The 24,037-nt window shown below is 26.5% G+C and overlaps 2 protein-coding genes across 6 annotated transcripts; both read right to left on the minus strand.

Annotated features, from left to right (window-relative positions):
• Positions 1-502: 502 nt before the first annotated feature.
• On the minus strand, positions 503-5,667 carry LOC111033427 (thiamine transporter 1-like). Its single transcript, XM_022314150.1, has 10 exons — positions 5,327-5,667; positions 5,121-5,248; positions 3,385-3,555; positions 3,051-3,267; positions 2,638-2,784; positions 2,331-2,473; positions 1,830-1,932; positions 1,479-1,671; positions 763-904; positions 503-603 (listed from the first exon to the last, which is right to left on the minus strand). Exons 2-10 carry the CDS (start codon positions 5,244-5,246, stop codon positions 511-513), a joined length of 1,335 nt encoding a protein of 444 aa, XP_022169842.1. The 5' UTR covers positions 5,247-5,248; positions 5,327-5,667; the 3' UTR covers positions 503-510.
• A 1,556-nt stretch (positions 5,668-7,223) lies between these two features.
• Positions 7,224-23,275, minus strand: LOC111033429 (thiamine transporter 2-like). Of its 5 annotated transcripts, none has more exons than XM_022314155.1 (10): positions 21,796-23,275; positions 21,564-21,691; positions 14,248-14,415; positions 13,829-14,045; positions 12,976-13,118; positions 12,692-12,835; positions 10,304-10,406; positions 8,825-9,017; positions 8,555-8,696; positions 7,224-8,438 (listed from the first exon to the last, which is right to left on the minus strand). In XM_022314155.1, the coding sequence occupies exons 2-10, from the start codon at positions 21,687-21,689 to the stop codon at positions 8,355-8,357; spliced, it is 1,320 nt and encodes a 439-aa protein (XP_022169847.1). In that variant the 5' UTR covers positions 21,690-21,691; positions 21,796-23,275; the 3' UTR covers positions 7,224-8,354. The 5 variants fall into 5 exon arrangements, with proteins under 5 accessions (XP_022169847.1, XP_022169849.1, XP_022169848.1 ...); XM_022314157.1 differs by having other exon boundaries at positions 21,792-23,275; XM_022314156.1 differs by having other exon boundaries at positions 21,774-23,275.
• Between the last annotated feature and the right edge of the window lie 762 nt (positions 23,276-24,037).

Below are 24,037 nucleotides of genomic sequence, written 5' to 3' on the forward strand. Positions count from 1 at the left end.
TGGATAATATTTTGAGCCATTTTTAATGCAATTGAAATAAATTATCATGTGGCTTCAAAAAATTAAGCTTTGTTGGGAGTGTTGGGACTTAAGGTCAATACATCTTCAAAATATTTATGTATATTCGCTATACATGTTATATGTAATTAAACCCAATTAAATAATAATGATCTTATACTACCTATAGGTACAAATTTTAAGTAAATAATTGTTATAATGTTTATTATACCTATAAATCTAGGTAATAAATACAATGTTGTTTGAAGAATTATTATTACCATATTTCAATAAAATAGTCTCTACATGACAAGCGTTTTATTCGTTGGGTATACTTTATTAATTGATTATTAGGTATATATAAACAAAACCCATGTTTTATTAAAAACCATGAAAGTAGATACATGTATATCTTTTAAATTACCTTAATTACCTAAATTAACTTTATAGTTTACGTAACTTGAAACTTCAAATTAAAATCGCAATAATAAAATAAACCGCTTACTATTACAGTCAGTATAATTTTTTATTTTTTATAATATCGAGTATACAAATAAACATGAATACGACACCAAGCATGATATACAAACCACCAATGAACAAAAACTGAAACAAAAAAAATATTATGGTGAAATAGGTTAATTACTGTTATTTACTGTTATGTGTACTACCATATACACAATATGCAATAAGTATCTAAAATTAATTTGATTTTTTTTAAAAAATATGTAAATAATAATGTTAAATATAAAGTTTTTGACTTACTCTTCCAGGAATAGTAATGTACATGAAATTATATTGAATCAAAAAGAATGTTAAAATGGTGACCACCGCCAAAGATCCAAAATAATTGAATTCTATAACTAAAGAATAACACTGCCTCTTTAGCTGTTTTGCAATTTCGGTGCTATAAGTACAGAAACAAACAACATTTATTAATTGTGAATACTTAGTACATACATGTTTAAAAAAGAATATCACTAACCCAATTAGTATGTCCACTAAGAATATAATGTATTTTAATAAATTTTCTAGAAATAAATTTTGAAACAGTAAAAAAATGATACACTGAAATTATTTAATATACAATCCAGGTTGTTAATAGAGTTCGAAATAAATCTAGTAAATAAACTAGAGCTGATATTATAAAAAGAAATTATTGGTGAAATTGCGATATTTATATTAATATACGTTGCATCAAGCATTTATATTGATATTACTTGCTTATCTTTTCAAAGTATAGTAACATTTTACTTACTTTTAGACATATCAAAAAAATGTAATTATTTAAATACATCAACAGTATATCATTTGGCATTTCCAACCCAGAGAATGATGCTTCGAGGCACATTCGGCATCAAATAGTTTTTTTAAACTTTCCGAAAAATAAATATTTACATAATAATATAAAGTTAGAATATGTAAGCACCCTGTATCCTATTTCTTAATAATACTACTTATTAAAAATATATTTTACTCACTAGACTATGACAAAATGCATTTGACAAATTAGACCATATAATATGTATGCCAAATATATAAAGATTAGTTTATCATAAAAGTAACATGACATTATCAGCGCTCCCATGGCAACAGAGCAAAATGCAGTGAACATATCACCATAGCGCGACCAATCACATTGTACTTTTCCAATTAGGTACGAACCCGCTGCTCCTGTAGAATATATTAATATGAATTTGTAATACGGAAGGAAATAGGGAAAAATTTATTTAAAGAATTATCTATAATTATATTTCAGAAAAAAAAATTATTATTTATTTTCCAATAAACAATAATTATTACTTGATTATAAAATATTGGGAAATACTAACCACATAACGTAACCATTGATTCAGCAAGTCCATTTGACAAGACATCGTGATTCCCTGGTTTTTCAATCACGTACGAGTACAAAACGTTAATGTTAGCTAAGACCTGTAACATTAAATACAATATATACACTTACCAAACAATAAACAATACGATTCCGAAGAAATAACAGTTATATTACAACCCGTTTTTTACACGCTATAAATATACATAAAATCTAGCATTATTTATTATAAATACCCAGTTATAGCTGATAGGTACCACAAAAAAACAAATGAAATAAAAATAATTTAATATATTCTGTTAATAATAAACAGTATTAATAATACAAATGTTCACTGTTGGATAAAAGATATAGTACAATAAAGTAAAAAAAAAAACAAAATTACGGCAACTATACTAACTCATATTTTGTATTATTATGTTTATACTTGCTGGGATACTATATTATTTCCATCAACACTAAAATAATTAAGCACAATACATTTTATAACATTATTTACCAGAATATACGCTGCCATGCCCATTATATACCATAAACTTTTTTTTAGTACAACTGGATTGGAATATGAAGATTTGAAGTTGATCCATATTTCTTTCGAAAAAAATTGGACTGGTTTGAATTCATTATCATACTCGATTGTAACTATAGACAAAAGAAAGTATCAAAGTATAACAGTTAAAAATCTACATTTTCAACTTTGAGTAACACAATAAGATAACTAAATTATTATATCATAATCTGTGAGTAAATGCAGTGAGTTATAATGAGGAGCAGAGGTTATATGTAGTTAAAGAATCAATACTTACTTTGATTTTGTTCAAAATGTTTCGTTTTGCTCTCTACACGGTGTTTAAGAAGCGGTGAATCTTCACATAACCCTTTTAAATTTTGCTTGTCATTATTCTGTTTGATCGATGGAAATAGACAAACCCAAATTGTAGCTAACAGCAAACCTTGAAACAAATAAATTGAATTTACCTGTATATATTACGGAAACACTTGAATATAGTATAAAACTTTCCGCAATTCAATACATTTTAAAACTCCATGGTTTGGATTTTTAATTTTAAATTAACTAGGGCTATAATTTAGAAATATAAATATTTATAAAACAAATTTACGTTTACAAATAGTTAAATTATTAATCTTGTATCGTGTCTGTGAATATGAAGAATTATACATAATATTTATAACATATTTTTATAAATCGTCTAATTACTGAACACGTTGCAGTATGGCAGGAGAGTATAAATCCCTCCGGTTGCGGAGACTATGATTTGTGCGGAGAAGTCTCCAACAACTTTACCAAGTTGTATAGCTGCAGAAACAATACCAGTGGCCATCTGAAATTTGTCTACGTCCTCAATTTTTGCGTACAAATAACAGAATGCTATCATATTACAGCTATATATTGCCCCGATACCACATGCGGACAGCTACACTTGGTATTAAATAAAAAAAACAATATTATAGAGCATCATTAAACCAAAACTGATAATTGTGATCTATTAGGTAGGTATACTATTATCTATAGAATACTTTATCGTACTAACCCTCAGCTGCGTAAGACTGGGTGAACCAATCATGAGGAAATAGGCGACACATGGACAGATAGTCAAAAATATAATGTTTGGCTTGTACAGAAGGTAGTCGGCAGTCATGAACATTAACACTGATATTAATAGCGATGAATATGTTTTGAGGTATTCAATCACAGTGGATACCTGTAAAAATTTAACACAATAATATATTAGGTATATTCTGAGCGGAGCAATCAATATGTTACAATTGATTTTTTAATAATTTCTGGACACTTCAAGATTTTTAACTTCAAGAGAGTTCCATAAGCATATTTTAATCGGACTACGTGTACCAATCAATAACCGGGTGTCAAACACACGGGCCCAGGACCCCAGCAAATAATGGGTCCCTATGATAAAAATATGTGAAAGAAAGAAAATAAAACCATTTTGTTATAATAATTATTAATGAAGATTGAACAATTTATTGATTTTGTTTTGTACACATTGTACGTTTCTTTTGCGGCCTGTACCTACCTATAACCGAAATTAAAAATAGTTGATATAATTAATATTTATTAACTTCACCAAACGAAAAACCACGTCCTAAGGAATGGGCATTTTAACCGGCCTAATGTGATGAATCTTAATTATTGATGTTTTTTTCTGATTTAGCTGCAGATATACTATTTTCAAGGAACAGTTGACTTCTATACTTCCCGATGTATTTATAGGCATTATACTATTATAGGCATATTTTGAAGTGAGTACGTATTAGCTAATTATTGCTGTTATATAATTATTATTCTTTTTTCTATTATCAGATATCTAATATAATAATTTTTACATTTTTAATTTTTTTTTTTGTCTTTTTTATAAATATATTATGAAAAAAAAATTTGCAAAAATGATTACCTCCTATGAAGAATTGAAGACATAATGGAAATAAATAATTAAACTTCATCTACTTCTTTTGTTATAAAATCTATAAATTCAAAGTGGACCGTTATAATCATATTTTTTAATAATTAAATATAATGTATGATTATTGAATAGAGGGAATAGTAGCCAATCTATAATAGTAATTAATAATCACTCATATCAATCATAATAAATGATAAATCTTTAAGGTTACTGACACTTGCTAGTTACTGTGTATAATATGATATGGCTTCGTTTGGCAGGTCACCATAAACGATAATTTATTATAAATACTAATAGTCAAATAATAGTATTATTCTTATTTTAACAAACATGATGTTCATAACATTTGTTTTTTATCACAAACATTATGAGTTTATGACTCATTATTATATTATGTTCCATGATAGATGCCTAATAATATGATTATTTTCTGCTTTAAAAAATAAACAATTTTAAGGTACCTACATAAATTGTTTTTGATTATGATAATATAATAATGGTGCTTATTCTACTTATTAAAAACTGAGTTTCTCATTACATACTATCAAATAATAATAATTATGATTATTTTATCTAAATCAACTATCAAATTAAACTTGGTTAACAATGGAAACTCAGAGGTACTTAGGCCACAATTGAGTTCTAACAGCTAGAGTTGGTATACATGGTTATACTGACATATATTCATTATCGAATGATTCGAATGCCATTATTATGTATAGTTACTCTATTAAAGCCGTCAACTAGATAATATGTATGTGTTATAATTCAAACAAAATACAAAAAGTAAAAAAACGTTTAGAATTAAAACAATAGTTCTATGGTTAAATATATAACTTCATTACCTCGTTAAGAGACAAGTCTGCGTCTGGTCCTATTAAATAAGCCGTCATAAATGGTTCTAGTGGCCGTAGTTCGAGTAAAAACAAATAAATAGCAACCATGTATGAAGTTTTTACCCATTTTTTCATTACTGAAAACATTATTTTATCATTATTAACAATTTTATCAAGTTTTGTTTTATTTTAAAATTAAAAATTAAATCTATTACTTTTTCTGAAACGTATATAGGTATTATTTATTTGTAATGCGTTCTCAACAATCTAACACATTAACGATCAAAATGTAACAAATTTCAAGTTTATCAGTTTCAAGAACAACTCCTCGATATCAAGGTACATTGATTATATAATTTGATAATCTATAACTAATATTAATTTGTTTGATAAAAAAAAAAATTAGTTTGTATAGTTAGTAGACAGCATTTAAATAATCGTATAGACTTCAGATATATTTGGTGTAAAATACATTAATATTTATTACTCTTTAGTATATAGATAGACCGTATATAAACGCACATACTATCAAACTAATATAGATCATTGCCATTCCCTACTATAAATATCACTTCTCAGTATTTGCACAATAACTACTCAAGTGGTAGGGAGTTCAAACCCTCCTTACAATATAGAAAATATATAAATATTTAAGTACAAACATTTAAAATTCCTAACATATTTTAGAGCATTTTTTTTTAATATGATATAATATAAAATTATTGTAAATTAATCAGTGGTCTATTTATTGGCAGTGTGAAGAGAGCCTATTGCCCTTTGACCTTTTATCAACATTATATTCAGTAGCTATATATTATGCAAACCTAAGAACTTCATAAGATAGTTCAGTATTTTTTATTATAATTGCATAAATAAAACAGTGCCAAGAAAAAATTAATTTATCTACCCCGGAAAAACATTCCCAAGTATGATTATAACTTCATCGGTGCATACAGAATGACTCCAAATGAAACTTCCTTTTTTTAATTTTATTTTTTTGACATTGAAGGAACCTGTCCATATTTTTTCAAGCACATTAATTTTATTTTATTATTTTATTATTTTTTTCTTTTTTTATTGATCAATTTGTTTCAACAAAAATGATAATATATTAGCTTAAAGCGTGTTTACATTTTTTTTTAATAACAAATTTGTATTATTTCATATAATATCAAACAAATAGTTTTTCTTAAATTATTATCATGAATCACAACTATAGATAACAGGAATAAAGTGAAAAGGTACCTCGAAAATGTATAATAACCATGGCTATGCAGTATGCATAATATCTTTAATCGTGGTGATAACTAATAAGCCGTCAAGCTTAATCTTAATTATAAATGCTCATCAATATTATAAATGTCAATCGTTTAATATTTGTTATTTGTACACCAACGTCCAATATGTTTTAAAAATATAAGTTTCCATTTGAAAATTTTTAAGCAAAAAATTATGGAGTATTGTATTTAGTATATTTTACCAGCAGACATAGATGAAAAAGTTCAAATACAATACTGCCGTGTTTATCAAAAATACAGTAACTTCAATTTTTGACATTAAGAAATTATGGTACCTAGTACTTACTTGGGAGTTTATATAATTATAACCGATTTGTAAGATTTTTTGAAGTAAAAACTACGAAATTCTATGTTAAAATCTGTTATATTAATTTTTAAACATAAATAGAAACGTGATAACTCCATATTTATGTAGATTTAAGTAACCAAAACGCAGTAAATCCAAATTAGAAGCAAAAATGCAGTAAATCCATGGCTGAGATGCCAGGAACATTTTTTTTTCTTATTGAGTGGAGATACATTATTGTTTCTTCTAATATGCCACTATTCAAAATTCATTATCTCCATAAATGATCAATAAAATATAATCTGTAATTGATTATTTTAAAAGAACTATTTAATTATAGTTAAATAACTTGATTCGATAATAAATAAATAATTTTGCAATCAAACATTTAGATGCTATCAATGTACTAACAATAATTTATAATAATATATATTTTTTTGACATAAAGGTTAGGTTAGGTTACTAATTAATGTATTGATTAGTGATACATTTTTTTATCATAATAATATATATATTACCTACTTGCATATTGTTATATAAATATTATATACTGTTCTTTTAAGACAATTAATATTTTTAACTCCATAAATAAAAGTAGATACTACATTCTTAGTCCTAAGCCTTATTTATTGTGTGAACATCTATAATCATGTAAGAAGTAACTCCAACATTTTTGTGTACTCAATTTGTTTTAGCTACCTACTAAAATACATAAAGTGAAAAGGGATAAGTCTATTATAAGGTATAAGAAATAAAGATTTATAAAAAAATTAAATAATAATTTTTAAACATCAATTCCAAATTGAATAGTATTCAAGGGCAGCTGTTTCATGATTTTCAAGTTTAAAAATTTGTCAACATTTTAGACAAGATTTCCCAAAAATTAATATTTTGGAGTTACTGTCTTTTTGATAAGCCTGGCAGAATGTGTAGGTATCAAAAATTTGTCAAAAATAACATTTTAGAAAAAAATTATGTGGGTTCCTTGTTTAAAAAGACTACTCTTTTTAGTCTTTATATACATATTTATATTAGGTGATAAATTATTTTTTACACAAAATATTATGTCTATAATAAACACAACCCAACAGTAGCTGTAGCGCCCAAACGTTTTTGAACGGGCATTCAACTTTTAGACATATTTTTAAAAGTTATACTCGCCGTGTATACTGTAAAGATTTAAAAAAATTTTCCGCTAAAGAAACTATAAGAATTTGGGTATAGGTATTCTTTGCCATAGTTGAAATGGCATGGCTGATATAAATTAATTAAAAATTAAAAGCTTCTGGTTCTGACAGATTTTTATTGTCACATTTAATGCGACCATCTTTCAAAATGTAGATAACTAATATTATCAAAATAATTCAAGTTCTTTTATTTTTTCACAATTCACATAGAATACATAAATAAGTTAAAAGCAGTTCTTTTTACTCATATTATTATGAAGATAGTACTATATCATACTAACTTATGAGTAAAATATTAATTGAATTTATGTAAATCATTAATAGATATAGCCGTATAAGTACCTACAACTATAATGTTTTACCATGAATTACAATATACTTTATGGTATTGAATACACTTCTTCATTTAACAATATTATTAAACACAACGATCCAAATTATAACATAGACAAACGTCAAATAGTGTAGTTCATCATCGAGGATTAGTCATTTTGAGGTAAGATAAAACAAAGAATCCCACTCCAAGAGAGACATCTAAACCACCAATGAACAAAAACTGAAAAAAAAATAATGGTAAAAATATTGTGTTATAATAAAGGGTAATATACTAATATGTATACTATTGATATATTGATGTATATGACGTAGCATAATAGAAAAGTTTGAACTTACCCTTCCGGGAATAGTAATATCGAAGAAATTCATTTGGACGAAAAATATTGTCATGAAGGCGGATATTAACAAAGACCCAAATAAATTAAATCCATAAACGAGAGAATAACAATGATTCTTCAGTCGTTTCGCAATTTCGGAGCTTGAAGAAAAAAATATATTTAGTAGGTAATTATAGATGAGTATTGAGCGTGTCAACCTTTAGAATTAATTATGATACCTAACTATTTTCTTTTGTTTTAAAAGTGCGCCGAAAGATTGTATACTTACAAATTTGAAACAAATACCATTTGACTAACTATACCGTACAAAATATACGATAAATATATCAAAAACAAATGGTCGTGATAATAACATGACATCATAAGAATGCCCATGAATGAAGAGCAAACTGCCGTAACAGCATCGCCATAATAGACCCAATCTAATTGCAGTTTTCCAATTAGATAGGCACCCACAGCTCCTGTAAACGCAATATTTTAATATTAGAAAATGAATTTAAAAAAATAAATAATAGGTAAATAGACAGAATAAACGTTAAATACACAATACATCTGGATACTTATGGATATTTTAGATTCTAAGTGAAGAAATGAATGGGTATCGGTTTTCAATGATATATTGTGTGATTTTTTGTTTGTGACTTCGGGAGTAAAAATGTTTTGATTTTCAATTTTTAATGTGATTTTTATAGGAAATTAGATCTAGTTGATACTTGTGTAGGAGGGGAGTAAAAAATGTATAGTTTCTTGAAACTCGAAAGTGAACAAACTTAAAGACTTAATATTTTACCCAAATATTTATATTACAATTTTCTAGACGTCGTGATATAATTTTCAATACACTTTTGCTATTTTAGAGTTTATTTATAAACATTTTAAAATATCGACTATTTTTAATTCCGTATGATTAATGTTTGTTTATGAGTAAAAATTAATGAAAATTAATTTTAAAAATGTCTCACGACAGTTATTTTTACAGCAATTAAAAATTACAATATTTTAAGTATTTGTAGATCTAATTTAGACAAAACCCGAAAAAATAACAAAAATAACAATTTAAAAAAAAATATTAACTGTAAGGAATTAAAACTTTTCACCATCGAGTTAATTATTATTTTCTATGCACAGTTAAGTTTTCAAAATACTAATTTAAGCTATTTAAACCACGATTTTATTTACAATGTTTATACGATTCATTCGTATTGATTTATAAGTGAGTTAATGACAATAATATTATAAGTAGATATGATATAATATTATAATAAAAAACAATTTTGAATAATACAATATGCGATGTTTATGCCATGTATATGCAAACATTATTCAATTTACGGCAATATTTCTAGAAAAATAAATCAATGTATATTATGTAATAGCATAAATAAAGTCTAAGATATCCTTCCTAAAATATTCCTTATCTCTTGAAATAGAGGCTGACACATCGTTTCTACTCGGAAACACACAACCGTGCGAAATGGTTAGGTATCTACGTGACTACCCAATGAGGTAATAAGTACACTCTAAATTCTAAACCCACAACAGCCAATATAATATAGGTACCTAGAGCAGAGCGACTTTCCCAGTTTTTTTCTACTTGAAATGAAAAAAAAAAACTAGGCGCATTATACATACTACCGTGCAATTTCATACTCTATCCGTAAGACCGTTACATACGTCTTTTACATTATTATTTATTACAATATATTATTATGCTGATTATTAAAAATAAAAATAAAAAATTACAAACCACACAAACTAATTGTTGCCTCCGCGTATCCATTTAACAAGACATCATGATTACCTGGTCTATTAACGATGTACGTGTATAATACATTCATGTTAGTTAAGATCTACAATACAATATAATATCAATAAAAGGTAATATATAATTTTCCTATTTTGGTATAAATACAAACTTATAAGTTTATAATATGAAAATAGGTACCTATGTAATTGTACGAGTATACCACGACGTGAAAATGCGGAATACTAATATACAGATACATACTTCATTTTATAACAGTTTATGAGTTATAAATTATGATACCTATTTTAATAATACCTAGGTATAAGAACCTTTCATTTTTTTCTATCTACAATTAAATATTAAGTATCAGACATCTTAAATAAAACAACTGTGTTATCTTTACATTTTAAGTAAATATAAATGCTTTGCTAATAGGGAAGAGGCCGGGGGATGTAAGGTAACCAATCCATAGGTATACTGCCTCTTATACATTTTTTTTTGTAATTTATTTATTTTTGTATTGTTTATTATTTACTACTAGTATAAAGTTATTTTTGCATTGATTACGGACTATTTTAATAATGATAAAAAATAAATTATTATTAGTATTTTATAATATCTACTGCAGTTTTTGAATTATATTTATTAATGCATCCTAATTCTTAGTAAATTAGTATATTCAGCGATAATATGTTAATACAATAATACGGCTGCATCCGAATTGCGTGCCAAAAAAAGCGATGTTGGTTGACAACCGAATTGAGTGCGCGTATTTTTCGTGACAGATTCGAATTGCAAGCGTACAAGTTTAAATAGACGACCGGTTTTCAGCGATCATTTGAGTTTATACTGTAGTAAATGTAATATAGTAATATTTAGTAGTGTTATGGGTTATAGTGAATTCGATAGTAATATGGGTTTTCTCCGAGGAATGAGATTAAATTAGTGAATAGCGATTAGAAATGATTATAATTTGATAAGTATGTAACAATATAATATATACAATTTGTAATTTTCGACAATCAGTTAATAGTTATTAGTTAGCAGCCAGACTGATCTAACGACAAAAAAAAAAATGGAAATTTGTGATATGTTTAGCGAAAAAAATTAAAAAAACTATATTATTTAATTGATGGCTATAAATTTCATTTTAACAAATATTTAAATAATGATATTAAATCATTTTTTAAATTAAATGAAAATAGTGAAATTAATTTTAGTGTATTAAATCACGACCACAAAAAAGACGATGTCAATATTTTAACTCGACAAAAAGTAAGTAATAAATTAAAACATACAACTTTGGAGGATCCGTTTGAAAAGCCATGTAAGATTTTACACCGAGAATTATGTGAAATAGATATAAGTAGTCTAACTACTAAACTACTACAGACACGATGCGTATAAGAAAAAATATTCACTAGTACGTTCGAGTATGATTCCAAAGTTGCCCACAAATTTAGATGAACTACATTTGGCTCTAACAAATTTAGGTGAAATCAAAACAAATCGAGATGAATTATTTTTGTTAATGAATAATTCAGAAAAAAAGATAATAGCTTTTTCAACACAAACTAATTTGAAATATTTAACTGAATGTGCTTAAAAGTTGTCTTAAACCATTTTATCAATCATTTATTATCCATGGAGCAAAAAATTCAAATTATACCCCGCTAGTATTTTTTTTATTAACAGGCAAAACTACAAAAATATATAAAGATGCATTTTCTGATTTGTTAGATAAAACTGGTGAATTAAATTTGACTTTTACACCACGTATAATTTACGCTGATTTCGAACAAGCTATTCACTTGGCAATTTAAGAGATTTTTCCCGAAGTAGTTCGTAAAGGCTGTCGCTTTCACTTGGGCCAGACTATGTGGAGAAAAATCCAATCACTTGGCCTAAGTAAAAACTTCAAAAAGAAATCAGAAATTGGAAAATTTTTAAAAGTATGCTTTGGATTATCCTTTTTAAAGTTTTAAACCCTTAGGAAGTTCAAAAATGTTTTTTGAAGATCTCATGACTACAAAACTAAATAATCAGCAATTAAATGCTTTTTGTGACTCTTTTGAAAAAAAATATTTTACAAAGCAGTAAATTTCCAACATCAATATGGGCGGAGTTTTTTAACAGTTTAATGCGTACTACTAATGCTTGTGAATCGTTTCGTCCGAAACTCAATAGTATGTTCTACTCTCCGCATCCAAACATTTTTAAATTTTTTGAAGTTGTAAAAAATGTACAAACTGACGTTTACATCAAAATGCGTAGCTCTTGGCGCAACTCAGTTCTGTCGCGAGAAAATCGCGCACTCAATTTATCCTAAATAATGATATTCACACGCAATTCGGAAACACCGGTTAATACGATTAGGTACTTAAATACCTGAAAATGTGATCCCATACTGATTATGTACCAAATTGAGCGTTTTAGAACAACCTTATTCGAATATGAAGTTTTAAAGTCGAACAGTAATCCTTTGATGGTATTTTTCACTGAATTATTGTACTTAATAGATTGTATTATGAGCTAAGCAAAAAAACAAAAAACACAAATATTGAAATAATAGTTGCAGAATTTAGTGAGGCACCATTATCTAGTGTATTTTCCTTAAACTAATTTGTGTTTATTATATGAACACTGGTTTTTTATACATTACGATTACCTACGATATCTTTTTCACGAATTTCTGTTTTATTTTTAAAGCCCTTTTCGAGAAGTCTGGTATTTTCATTAAGCACATTCTCCAGTCGAAAAGAATGCTTTTTTTTCGCCGGAAATAAACAAGCGCAAATTACAGCTAAGAACATAGCTGAAAACAAGTAAAAAGGTTTTCATTATAAACAAAGCGGGAAAATATGAAATATTGAAAATGTATTTACAAAATTGTTTTATAGAAAAAAGAAACTACATTATATGACATTAAGTAACTAATAATTAAAAATATTACGTCTTGAAATTAATGTCCGAAAGATGGTGCCCATTTGTTGGTATACATTAACCTAACACTGCCAACCATTTTTCTGTAAAACGCCTAAATGGAAACTACAACTAGTGACCGAGGTTATTTACTGGCCACTGGTTACTAAATGACAGTTTATTTTATTTAAAAATATACCACTGCCCCCATAGGTATAACCTGCTCTACAATAATAATGGTTCTGTCAACACGAAGTTCCAATTTTTCCGTTTTTCTGGATGATTCTTTGTTTTCCTGTACTCTTAGCCCCACATGTGTGCACTATGCACGGCAATTGGCAAAAAGTAGGAGACGAATGCCAATTTACCTAAACAATTGATCATGTAATGGTTCAATACAATTCAATAAGAACCAATCAAGGGCCACTAAATAAGTTAAATATTAGCAGAGATCATCTATGTTCATTCATTAAATATTATTAGTGATTAATATAAGACAAGTATATTATAATGTAGAATATTATGTATTTTAAAAATTAATTACAACATGAACTCGACTAGGTAAATAAAATGGTAGGTATAAAACTACGGACTAATATTTACCCGATGCATTGCAATATGGTAGAATTGTATAAATTCCTCCAGAAGTGCTGACGATTATTTGCGAAAGTACAGAACCGCAGAAAATGCCTAGCTGTAAGCTAGCTGAGACAATACTGGTCGCCTTTTGATACTGTTGCCTGTCACTGATTTGACTGTACAAATAACTGAAGCCTAATATGTAGGCGTTATTTGTTGCACCTATGCCAGCCACACCGACCTGTAGTAGATATAAAAGTAGTATTATTTAATTGTTGTTGTTAGGGAACACTAATGACAAATGACAACGTCTCTAATACACACACAAATCTACGTTTTTCGTATTATCTATAACAATTGCCGAGTATAGGTACTATAATGTAGGTACCTACCATATTATGTTGTACACAAAATACTTATTTCCAATTAGTAAAGATACTAACCCGCAAATGTGTCAAGCTCGGTGAACCTGACATGAGGATGTAAGCGATAAATGAACAAGCAGTGAAGGCTATGATGGCCGGTTTGTAAAAGTATTCGGAAACGGCTAACATTATTACAGTTGCAGTGAGGGCTGAATACGATCTGATTGACTCCATCGTGTTAGCCACCTAGTATAAAAGACAGTATGGTAATATTATCGTTGTATAATTATCAAACATAAGCGGTAAGTGTGTAAAACAGTCAATAGCCAACGGGTGCAATAGTATGTACCTATTGCGAGCAAAGCAATATTTAACAAGTTTGTTAAAACGTGATATTCCTTTAAGAGGACGCCACACCCGCATGTGTTGTTTCCGTCTTACAAACGCTTAACATACCAAATTTACGCTCAGCAGTTCACGTTTTATGCCGTTAGCTTAAAAATTAGAGTATAAATCGACCTATTATGAAACTTGATGATAAGAACTTTATCTGTGTTTTGTTGGAAGTTTTTTTACGACAATTCAGTTTTTAAGCGAGGTATGCTTGTATAATAAATGTAAATTAAAAATGCTCATAACTCACTTAAAAACTGAATTATTGTAAAAAAACTTCCAACAAAACATAGAGAAAGTTCTTAACATAAAGTTTCATAATAGGTCGATTCACTCTAATTTTTAAGCTAACAGCATAAAACTTGAACTTCTGAGCGTAAATTTGGTATGTTACTCGTTTGTAAGACTGCGACAACACATGCGAGTGTGGCATCCTCTTAATTTTAAAATTATTATTTTGATACCTGACATGTATTCAGTAAAGGTAATACAAGATATCCCGTAATGATTTTACTCTCCTAAAATAATGGAAATATAGTTATGGTTTTTATTAAGATTCACAGAGATGAGAGCTACAAATATGTCATGTTTTAATTAATCTTAATGTTTTGGTAAAAAAGTTAAAAAATATATTTTTTTATTTAATTATTTTCAAAAAAAATTGAAGATATCAATTTTGTAGAGTTCATTTTTCTGAAAATGTTGAAGTATTGACATTTTATTTTCATTTGTCTCCTGATTTTTAATATTTTTTCTACTTTTGAGAAAAATTATGGGCCACATTGAAAGCGTGCGAAGGCCGCAAGAGCACGCGCTACATGTTTAATAACACTATGGTATTAAATAATTTCCAATTTTTCTTGAAGCTGGAAAAAATATTAAAAATCTTCAATTTTTTTGAAAATAACTAAATGAAAAAATAAATTTTTTAACTTTTTTACCAAAATATTAAAATTAATAAAAAAATAAAATATTTGTAGTTCTTGTCCCGGCGAGTATTATCAAAAACCTAGAACTATGATACTTCCATTATTTCATGAGATATCACTATATGGGTAAATCCTCACTGGAAACCCTGTATATGTTACTACGTTAGGTATATTTTACTACACATAGGCTCTTTATCGAAATATAATTTAATTGTTTAAATATGCTTATAGGTATAAATTAGGTACCTACATTTTTAAAATATTATTTGTATTTCTATTAAACGGGCGGACTTTGATATTTTATTGTTTATTTATTTTATACCACTTATATTGGTAAGTTATTAAGATTAGAGTCAAAGTTATATCAGAATAAATTGAATATTTCAATTTAATATGTATTTATTAGTAACCCCAATACCTACCTAGGTTATCAGTAAGTATAATGATACGGATAACTTACTATGATGATTGGTACACAAAGACAAACTATTTGTATCAAACAATACATTTCAATAAGTACCTACTTACAATACCTAATGTAAATACCTAAACAGGAAGAATATTATTTTACCTAGTTTCTTTAACTATCTGAAAACTAATTGATCAACAAAAATAGTAAATTATTTATACAATTTTAATGGGCAATAAATATCTCATTATCTAATAAATATAATTTGTACCTACACAACTTTTCAAGGATATATAAACAATAGCGTATTAGTGTTTATTATTTTATAATTTAATGTTTTTGCGTTAAAATATTTATATCCTGTCATTACACAATCGATTATTTGATTTAACATGTTCATTGTTCATCAATCAAAGTTGCAAATATATTATGTTCCATTTTCTTATCACTACAGTCTACTACTATATATTTCTATGGGTAAGACGTAAAGCTAAACCGGAACTACCCGTTTCCACCATCGCCTGTTTCCGTCTATCTACGTGCTATGGTAAAATTATTATAATATATTTCATATTATTTAAATATCATCAATATTATTTTAAAGGTATAAATTGAAGTTTCAACTCGAAATAATTGAACATAGGTAGATTATATGACAACATTAAATATTTAAAAATATTATAATTACTAATAACTCAAATAAAATCCGTAGTAAAGTCTGTACCTCTTTTAATTTCGACACTATCAATTTATGTACGACGATTCCATATTTAAGTTATATGTAATTTATGGTATATATAATAGGTATGTATAAGTATGTGAGTGTGTTCTGAGTTATGAACCATGAAGATTTTCCTTTTTTCCCAAAAATATGGTATATATTATAATAATTTCTCCATATACAACAGGTAGATTGGCAAAAACGGGAATCAAACTTTTTTTTAAAAATTAAAACAGTAATTTCAAATGTTCGCGGAAACTGTACGGTTTGAAGTGCCTCAATATGTTAATAGCTATAATGAATAATAATAAATAACAATTTTACTAATAATTTAATTACATTTGATAATAAATAATTTTAACTTTTTAAAAAAGTTAACTTTTTTTAAAAAATTTAAATAGTATATTATAGTATCATTATACAAAAATATTTTTAATTAGTTTTAAAAATTGTACAAAAACTTAGACTAAAAAGAAATTAATTGCAGTGTAATTATGTGGCAATAGTAGGTCATTTGATCATGGCCGTTTGATTAGAAATATTTGTTGTTACAATTATTATAATGTTATAAAATATGTAAACTATTTAATATTTATATAACAATTCATACGAGGTTACATTGTTGTACACCTATATTATGTAATTGCAAATAATTACTATTACACACAAATATAAATATGAACTACTAAAACATAATTAAATATAATCGAGCTATAAAGTATTTAATACATTTAGCAATAACAAAATGTGAGAATTAATTTTTAAAACCAATTTAAGATATTGATTACTCTATTCACAGCATAACATTTAAACTAAATCGATGCTTTGAAATATATATACATAGCTGAAGTAGGTACCTGATAAAAGAACAATTCATTTTCATTAAATATAATTAACTAAGCTCACAAAAGACCGCATGTATGATGTATATAACATAGCCCATAGGTAGGTACATAATAGGACCTGAAACATAGGTACTTATATAGATAGGGATTGCATGTGTAGTAAACCTAAACATATAGATACCTATGTACCTAACCTACTATCCCAAAAGGCAAAAAATTATTAGATTTTTAACATATGTATATATTTTCAAAAATCTGGGGTAGGTATTATTAAAAATGCATGATTTTTTAAAGTGAAATTAAATTATATAAAAAGAATATTTTCAAAAAAGTTACAACTTTTCGAAATATTCAGTGTAGACACTTAAATAGATCACCTATTCATGAGACATAACCGAGTTAAAAAAATTAAGTTAAGTTATTTTGAATTTAACTCTTTTTTAATTTAATTTTCATTAACTTCATTTTTAACCCAATTCGTTTTTATTGATATAAACTTAATAAATAACAAGGCACTTTTAAATTTTAATCAAATCAAAATTATACTTTAATTTATGAATAATTTTAAAATATATTAAAATTATTCTTATTGATAATGAATATTGCATAAACATTTAATTTGTATTATTATAAAACATTTAACTGGCTATTTATGTATTAAAAAAAAAAAAAATAATAACTTAACTCTATAAGTTTGGAAGTAGTGTCACTGGACACTCCCTTCGCTCATGTTCACGTCTAGTAAGTATCAACACATTTACTTATTATAATATTAACTTGTTTATAGATTGTAAATTTTAAATTAAAAAAATAAAAACTATAAGTTAATAGTAAGTTTCAGTATAACTTTTAACTTAACTGAGTTCAAAAAAATTAGGAAAACTATAAACTTTAAACTTTTTAAAATATTTTATATCAACTTAACCTGAATCTGTTAAAAATGATGATTAATTTGCCCAGGCTTGATTTTTCACCTGGTATCTATAATAATATAATTTAATGAATTATTTTTCGTATTTTTAATTAATTTATATGAAGACGCGCGTCTAACTGAAAATCGAAGACTCATTACCTAATTTTTGATTAGTGTTACAATTGTTAAAGTTATGAAAGATAGTTTTTTGTTCGTTTATTGTTACCAACCAATATTAAGTAGGTATCATTCAAAACAACTATAGGTAATAAATAATAATTTATAATCATGTTCTTCTGTATAGTTTATATTTGTATGTATATATAATATCAGCAGTAACTAAAAATTGACTACAAATAAGTCATTTATCAAATATGCTTACAAGTATTAGCGTTTTTGGAAATATTATTTTTTTATGAAGTATAATATTTTACAAAACAACGTTTTCAAAAAAAAATTGTTTGTACAATTTTTAAAGTTATTATTTTTTAAGTTCTTAGTTTTTGAATAACAGCCACATAGGTACGACCTACCCACATTTTCTTTCATATTCAGTAGCATAATATTTATCTAAGAAATATATTATAGTAACTATATAATAAAATATAGTCAATATCTATATTATTAAAAATTGTGTTTTGACAAATACCTATTGAAATGTTTTTAATTTATTTTTATAAAACATGGTAAAAATAAATAATTTTGTAATGACTTAAAATAATCTATCTAAAAAAAATGTTTTCAAAAATTAACTATCAAGCTGTATTAATAACGTGGTAAATAATTTGTTCACATGATAAAATAAGAAAAAATTAATAAGCTATACCGTACACTATTTAGTTATTATTATACCTATTTAAAACTATATTAACTATATTAAGTACATGTAACCTGCACATATCTGTGATTTTATTGATAAATATTTTTGAAAAACCAGTAAATAGTTTTATAATGATATTTGAATATTTTTTGATGAGTGTTATAATAATTTATTATTTAATATTTAATCAGTATTTCTTGGATTATATTACTCACGGTTATTTAAATGAAAAAATGATTAAGTTCATAATAATTATTGTACATCTGGTCTGTATCTATACTCTTAGAAATGAATCAAATTAATTAAAATATAAATTTGAATTCAGAATTAGGTACACTCAGCCATCATTACTGTAGAAACCAATTTATTATATTTTATGTAAAAGTTATTTAAGTTATCAAACATATCCAATATTTAAAAATAAAAATGTAATAACTATATTTAAGTACAAATACTAAAAAAGGTTGACTTAATGCTCAAATCATCGATATTATAATAATTAATAATATGCACTTCAATAATGATGAAATTGGTAGGTAATTACCTAATTAATTGGTTTTTAATAAGTAATTACCTACCTAGTGTACAAGAACATTGAAAAAGTAATATGTTAAACAAGTGCATTTACATCTTTATATTAAAAGATTGGTTAAATAAAAAATGTGTGTGCTCAATAAAGAAAAAATATAAAAATTTGGAAATGTATTTCATGGTTTTTTCCTTGACAAATTCCGTCAACAAATTTCTACAGGTTTTGGATTTTGAACGGAACGATTGCTTACGGTTTTTACAATGAAAATTATTTTTATTTTATACGATGTTACTTTTTGTAAAAGATTAACTAATATTGTTATTTTTAATATTGAGGTTCTTCAGTGGCACATTGAATGCAATTGGTACCTGGGGAGGTAAGAAGTTCCAGTAGGTATTTTTCAAAATAAGAGGGAAAAACTAAAACAAAATATGAAAAAACGTAATATTTTCCCCAACACTAGTTACAACAAAGTCAGATTTTACGGCAGTTATACAAAAATAAATTGCCATAGGGATCTAACATTTTTAACATAATTTTAAAGAAGCATTTTCGTTTTTCCTAAACATGATACTGGCATACAGGTAATAAATATACAAAATATTTTGTTCTATTGATAGATTTGGCCTTAGATGCAGTGTTATAAAGTATTTGAGTAAAAGTATTCAAATACATACTTTTTTCCATATTGAAATACTTTTTATTTTGAAGTATTTGAATGGTATTTTAAATACTTTTTTTTACTATTGAATACTATTTTATTGAATACCTACTTTTTTTGATATTTAAATTCTTAATTTGTTTTAATTTATAATTCTTTTCAAATAAAAATACCGTGCCATCGTGGTCATGATATAAACAACAATGTATGATCATAACTTTTTGACGGTCAGATCCTTCGGTAAGCACGTGACGAAGCGTAATGTACCTATAGTAGTAATAATTGAATGACAATATAATATGGATAAGTAAGTGACGTATGCGTGAACTTGATCCAAATCTGGAATTTTACGATCATACCATGTTGCTTATAATATAGTAATATAATAATCGTGGTTATGCTTCGACGTTATATATTTATCATTTATGGACTATTTGATATAGGTTTTTGTCGATTAAATGTTTTTTTCTCCAGGAAATAGTTTAACGTCCGATATAAATAAGGCTATGATTTGATTTAAAACTACTTATCATTTCGGAATGCGAAAATATTATTACTAATTATTAGTACCTATTTACCAAGAAAATGGTTATCAATTATCATTATCGTTTATCGTCGACGAAGATCGATGACGGTATGGGATAGCCAAATACATAATATAGCTTTGAAAATATATAACTATGTGGAAAAAAGTTCATTGTTGTGGAGCAACTATCACTAAAAAAGAACTAACATGAATGATTAGTTTTTTGATTATTGAACAAATCATGTTTATAAAATGTAATAAACAATTTTTTTACTATAACAAATTATTTCAGAAGTAAAGAGATTTTTTTTTATATTTGAAGATTATTTCAAATACTTCTGAAAAGTATTTGAGTACTCAAATACTTTACTATTTATAGTATTTGGGTGGTATTTTAAATACTTTATTTTAAAAGTATTTAAGTAATTACTTAAATACTTTTTAAAAGTAAGTATTTTTTACATCACTGCTTAGATGTTTATAGATTTTCAAATTGTTGACTTTTTAAAGTGTAATTCGATTTATGTTGATAAAATGATTTTATATTTTCTAGTGCTAAGTTACCAATTGTAAGTTTCAGCTTTAATCACGGTACACATTAAAATTTAGGTAGGTATAATAATTTACATAAATAATAATAATTACCTCTGAAAGCGAAACGTTTCCATCTGGTCCAGTAAGATAGGCAGTTAAATATGTTTCAAGAGGTCGTATTTCAAATAAAAACATATATACGGCGACATTAAACGTAATTATTTTCCAGCTTTCCATCGCTAAAAACGTGAACAAATTATTAAAAGCTCATTTTTTTAATAAGCTCAATATAATATTTTATTTTTCGAAGTAGGTATCTACCTAATGTGCTTATTATACCTACTATTGGATATTGCTAAATATCGGGCTACGACGCGCAACACAATGGTGTTCGGTTTAGACTTCAGTAGGTAGGTGCCTACTTATACTTATATAGAAAACAAATGATATGGATTGATCCTATAGGTAGGTACTACTGTACTAGGTACCATAGTAGGCACCATACGAACTGAAATTTAAATTAATAAATTGTATGTTATGAAGTAGGTAGGAGCCTACAACTGACTACTTAACTGTAGTGAATCATAATTATTATTATTTACATTATTTACAGCATTATGGGTAATAACCTACCGTACAGGGAACAATGAATATGTTTTGATGATAACGTATTCTTGAAAAAAATATATTAATGTGCAATATCATATTTTACTCTGATAAACTATACCAACTCACTTATTGATCAATATTATATTAAGCAATTAAGTTGCCGACAACCAACAGTTGAAGATTAATGTACCTTAGGTTAGTGCCTATTACATACAATTTAAAATTTAAATAGATACCACCTACCTATCTATTAAACATGTGAGATGTAACTCATCAATCATCCGCTAACTATACTCAATAGACTGTATTTAATAGGTACCTACCTACTTATATTATTTTAGTTGAAAATACCTGCAGATAGGTTAAATTCGTTTCAATAGGTACCTTGTTTTTTTAATTACATTTGTATTAAATTTATAAAATTATTAATTTTTTGTTTTTATTAAATATTTAACCATATTACGTCATAGTCCCTGGGTGACAAAATCCCAAAAGTTTATCACTTAAATGTCACTAACCTGTGGAATACAGATAAAAAGTAATAGTGAAACACAATTTATCAGAATTTTATCGTATAAGAAACAACAAGAAGAGTTAATACTAAGTTAATAACTACAATAGAATGTCGATTATCCGAACGTCAATACGCATTATAATATGCTCGAACAAGTTGCCATGACATACCTACATTGTATATTATAAAATTATGTTTATAATTCTAAATTCTTTATGAATAATATTAATAGGTAGGTAGGTACCCGTGCTACGTCTCAAATGATACTCTCCATAAAGATCTATCTACTCAAGCAGTAAAATATGTCATTAAGATTTTCTACAACCACATGCATTCCAATCTCCTAAAATCACCGTGACCCCTTGATCTCATAACTATCTGTTACCATTTTTCTTGCCTCCTGGTAACCCCAGAAGACGAGTGACTAAAACGAAATTGGTGTCGTGATCTACTGATCTACTAATTGACTAGGTAACTCCCACTTTTAAATTTCATGAAATTCCATCAATAGATGGCCACTTCACACAATAACTGTCTGAAAATCTGAAATATTGTTCATTTAAGTCTTATAAACCTATATCACGTCTCGTACTTATTGTAAAAATAAATGGTAAATTAAAAAAAAAAGGTAAGTTCCTACTTAATTATAGATAACATCAATATATCATATAATATTATATATGTTTTTTCAAGTTTTGTATAAACATATTACCTAAATATCAATACCTATAATATGTAATATGAATAATGTATCATATATGCAAGTGCCTACTTAATAATATAGTAGGACTAGGTAGGCATTAACTATTCGAAAAAATTGACAGTACTATCTGAACTTTCATGTTTCTGAACTAGGTGTGGCTCCAATTAGTTATTAGTTATTGTTATTACATATACTAATCAAGTTTCTACTGCATACCTGATACACTATATAAAACTCTGCGGGAGTGTTAAAATGAGTCGCAAATAATTGGGTGAATATTGTGGCTAGGTCAATTGAGTCCTGAGTAATAGGTAATATCATTTTATTTTTTGAAAAAATTAAATATTGACAATTCCTATGTATAAAAAGGAAAAGACTACATTAAATGCGTACTTTGTATATTCACCAATAAGTGATTATCGATTACTGGTATGCTAATAGTGTTTAGAAAGACCTTATGACCACCAAGATTATTGCACTATATTATCCGTTTATCGATTATCAAAAAAAAATTATCCCGATGACTATGGCGACTAGTTACCAGTTGAAGTTCAAGTTTGTATAAATAATAACAGTAATAACTAATGAGTAATGTTGAGGTCACAATATAATGGATGCAATGACAAGTGAACGAAACAAGACAATTTTTCTAGTAAACGGTATAAACGATACTCAACAATGGACTTGCTTCTTAAATTATTGTATGTGTTTTTTTGAAATAAGATAAATTAAAATTAAAATTTGACTATACTTGGTATA

Source organism: Myzus persicae, unplaced genomic scaffold, assembly GCF_001856785.1.
Source record: "Myzus persicae strain clone G006 unplaced genomic scaffold, MPER_G0061.0, whole genome shotgun sequence".
Classification (NCBI taxonomy): domain Eukaryota; kingdom Metazoa; phylum Arthropoda; class Insecta; order Hemiptera; family Aphididae; genus Myzus; species Myzus persicae.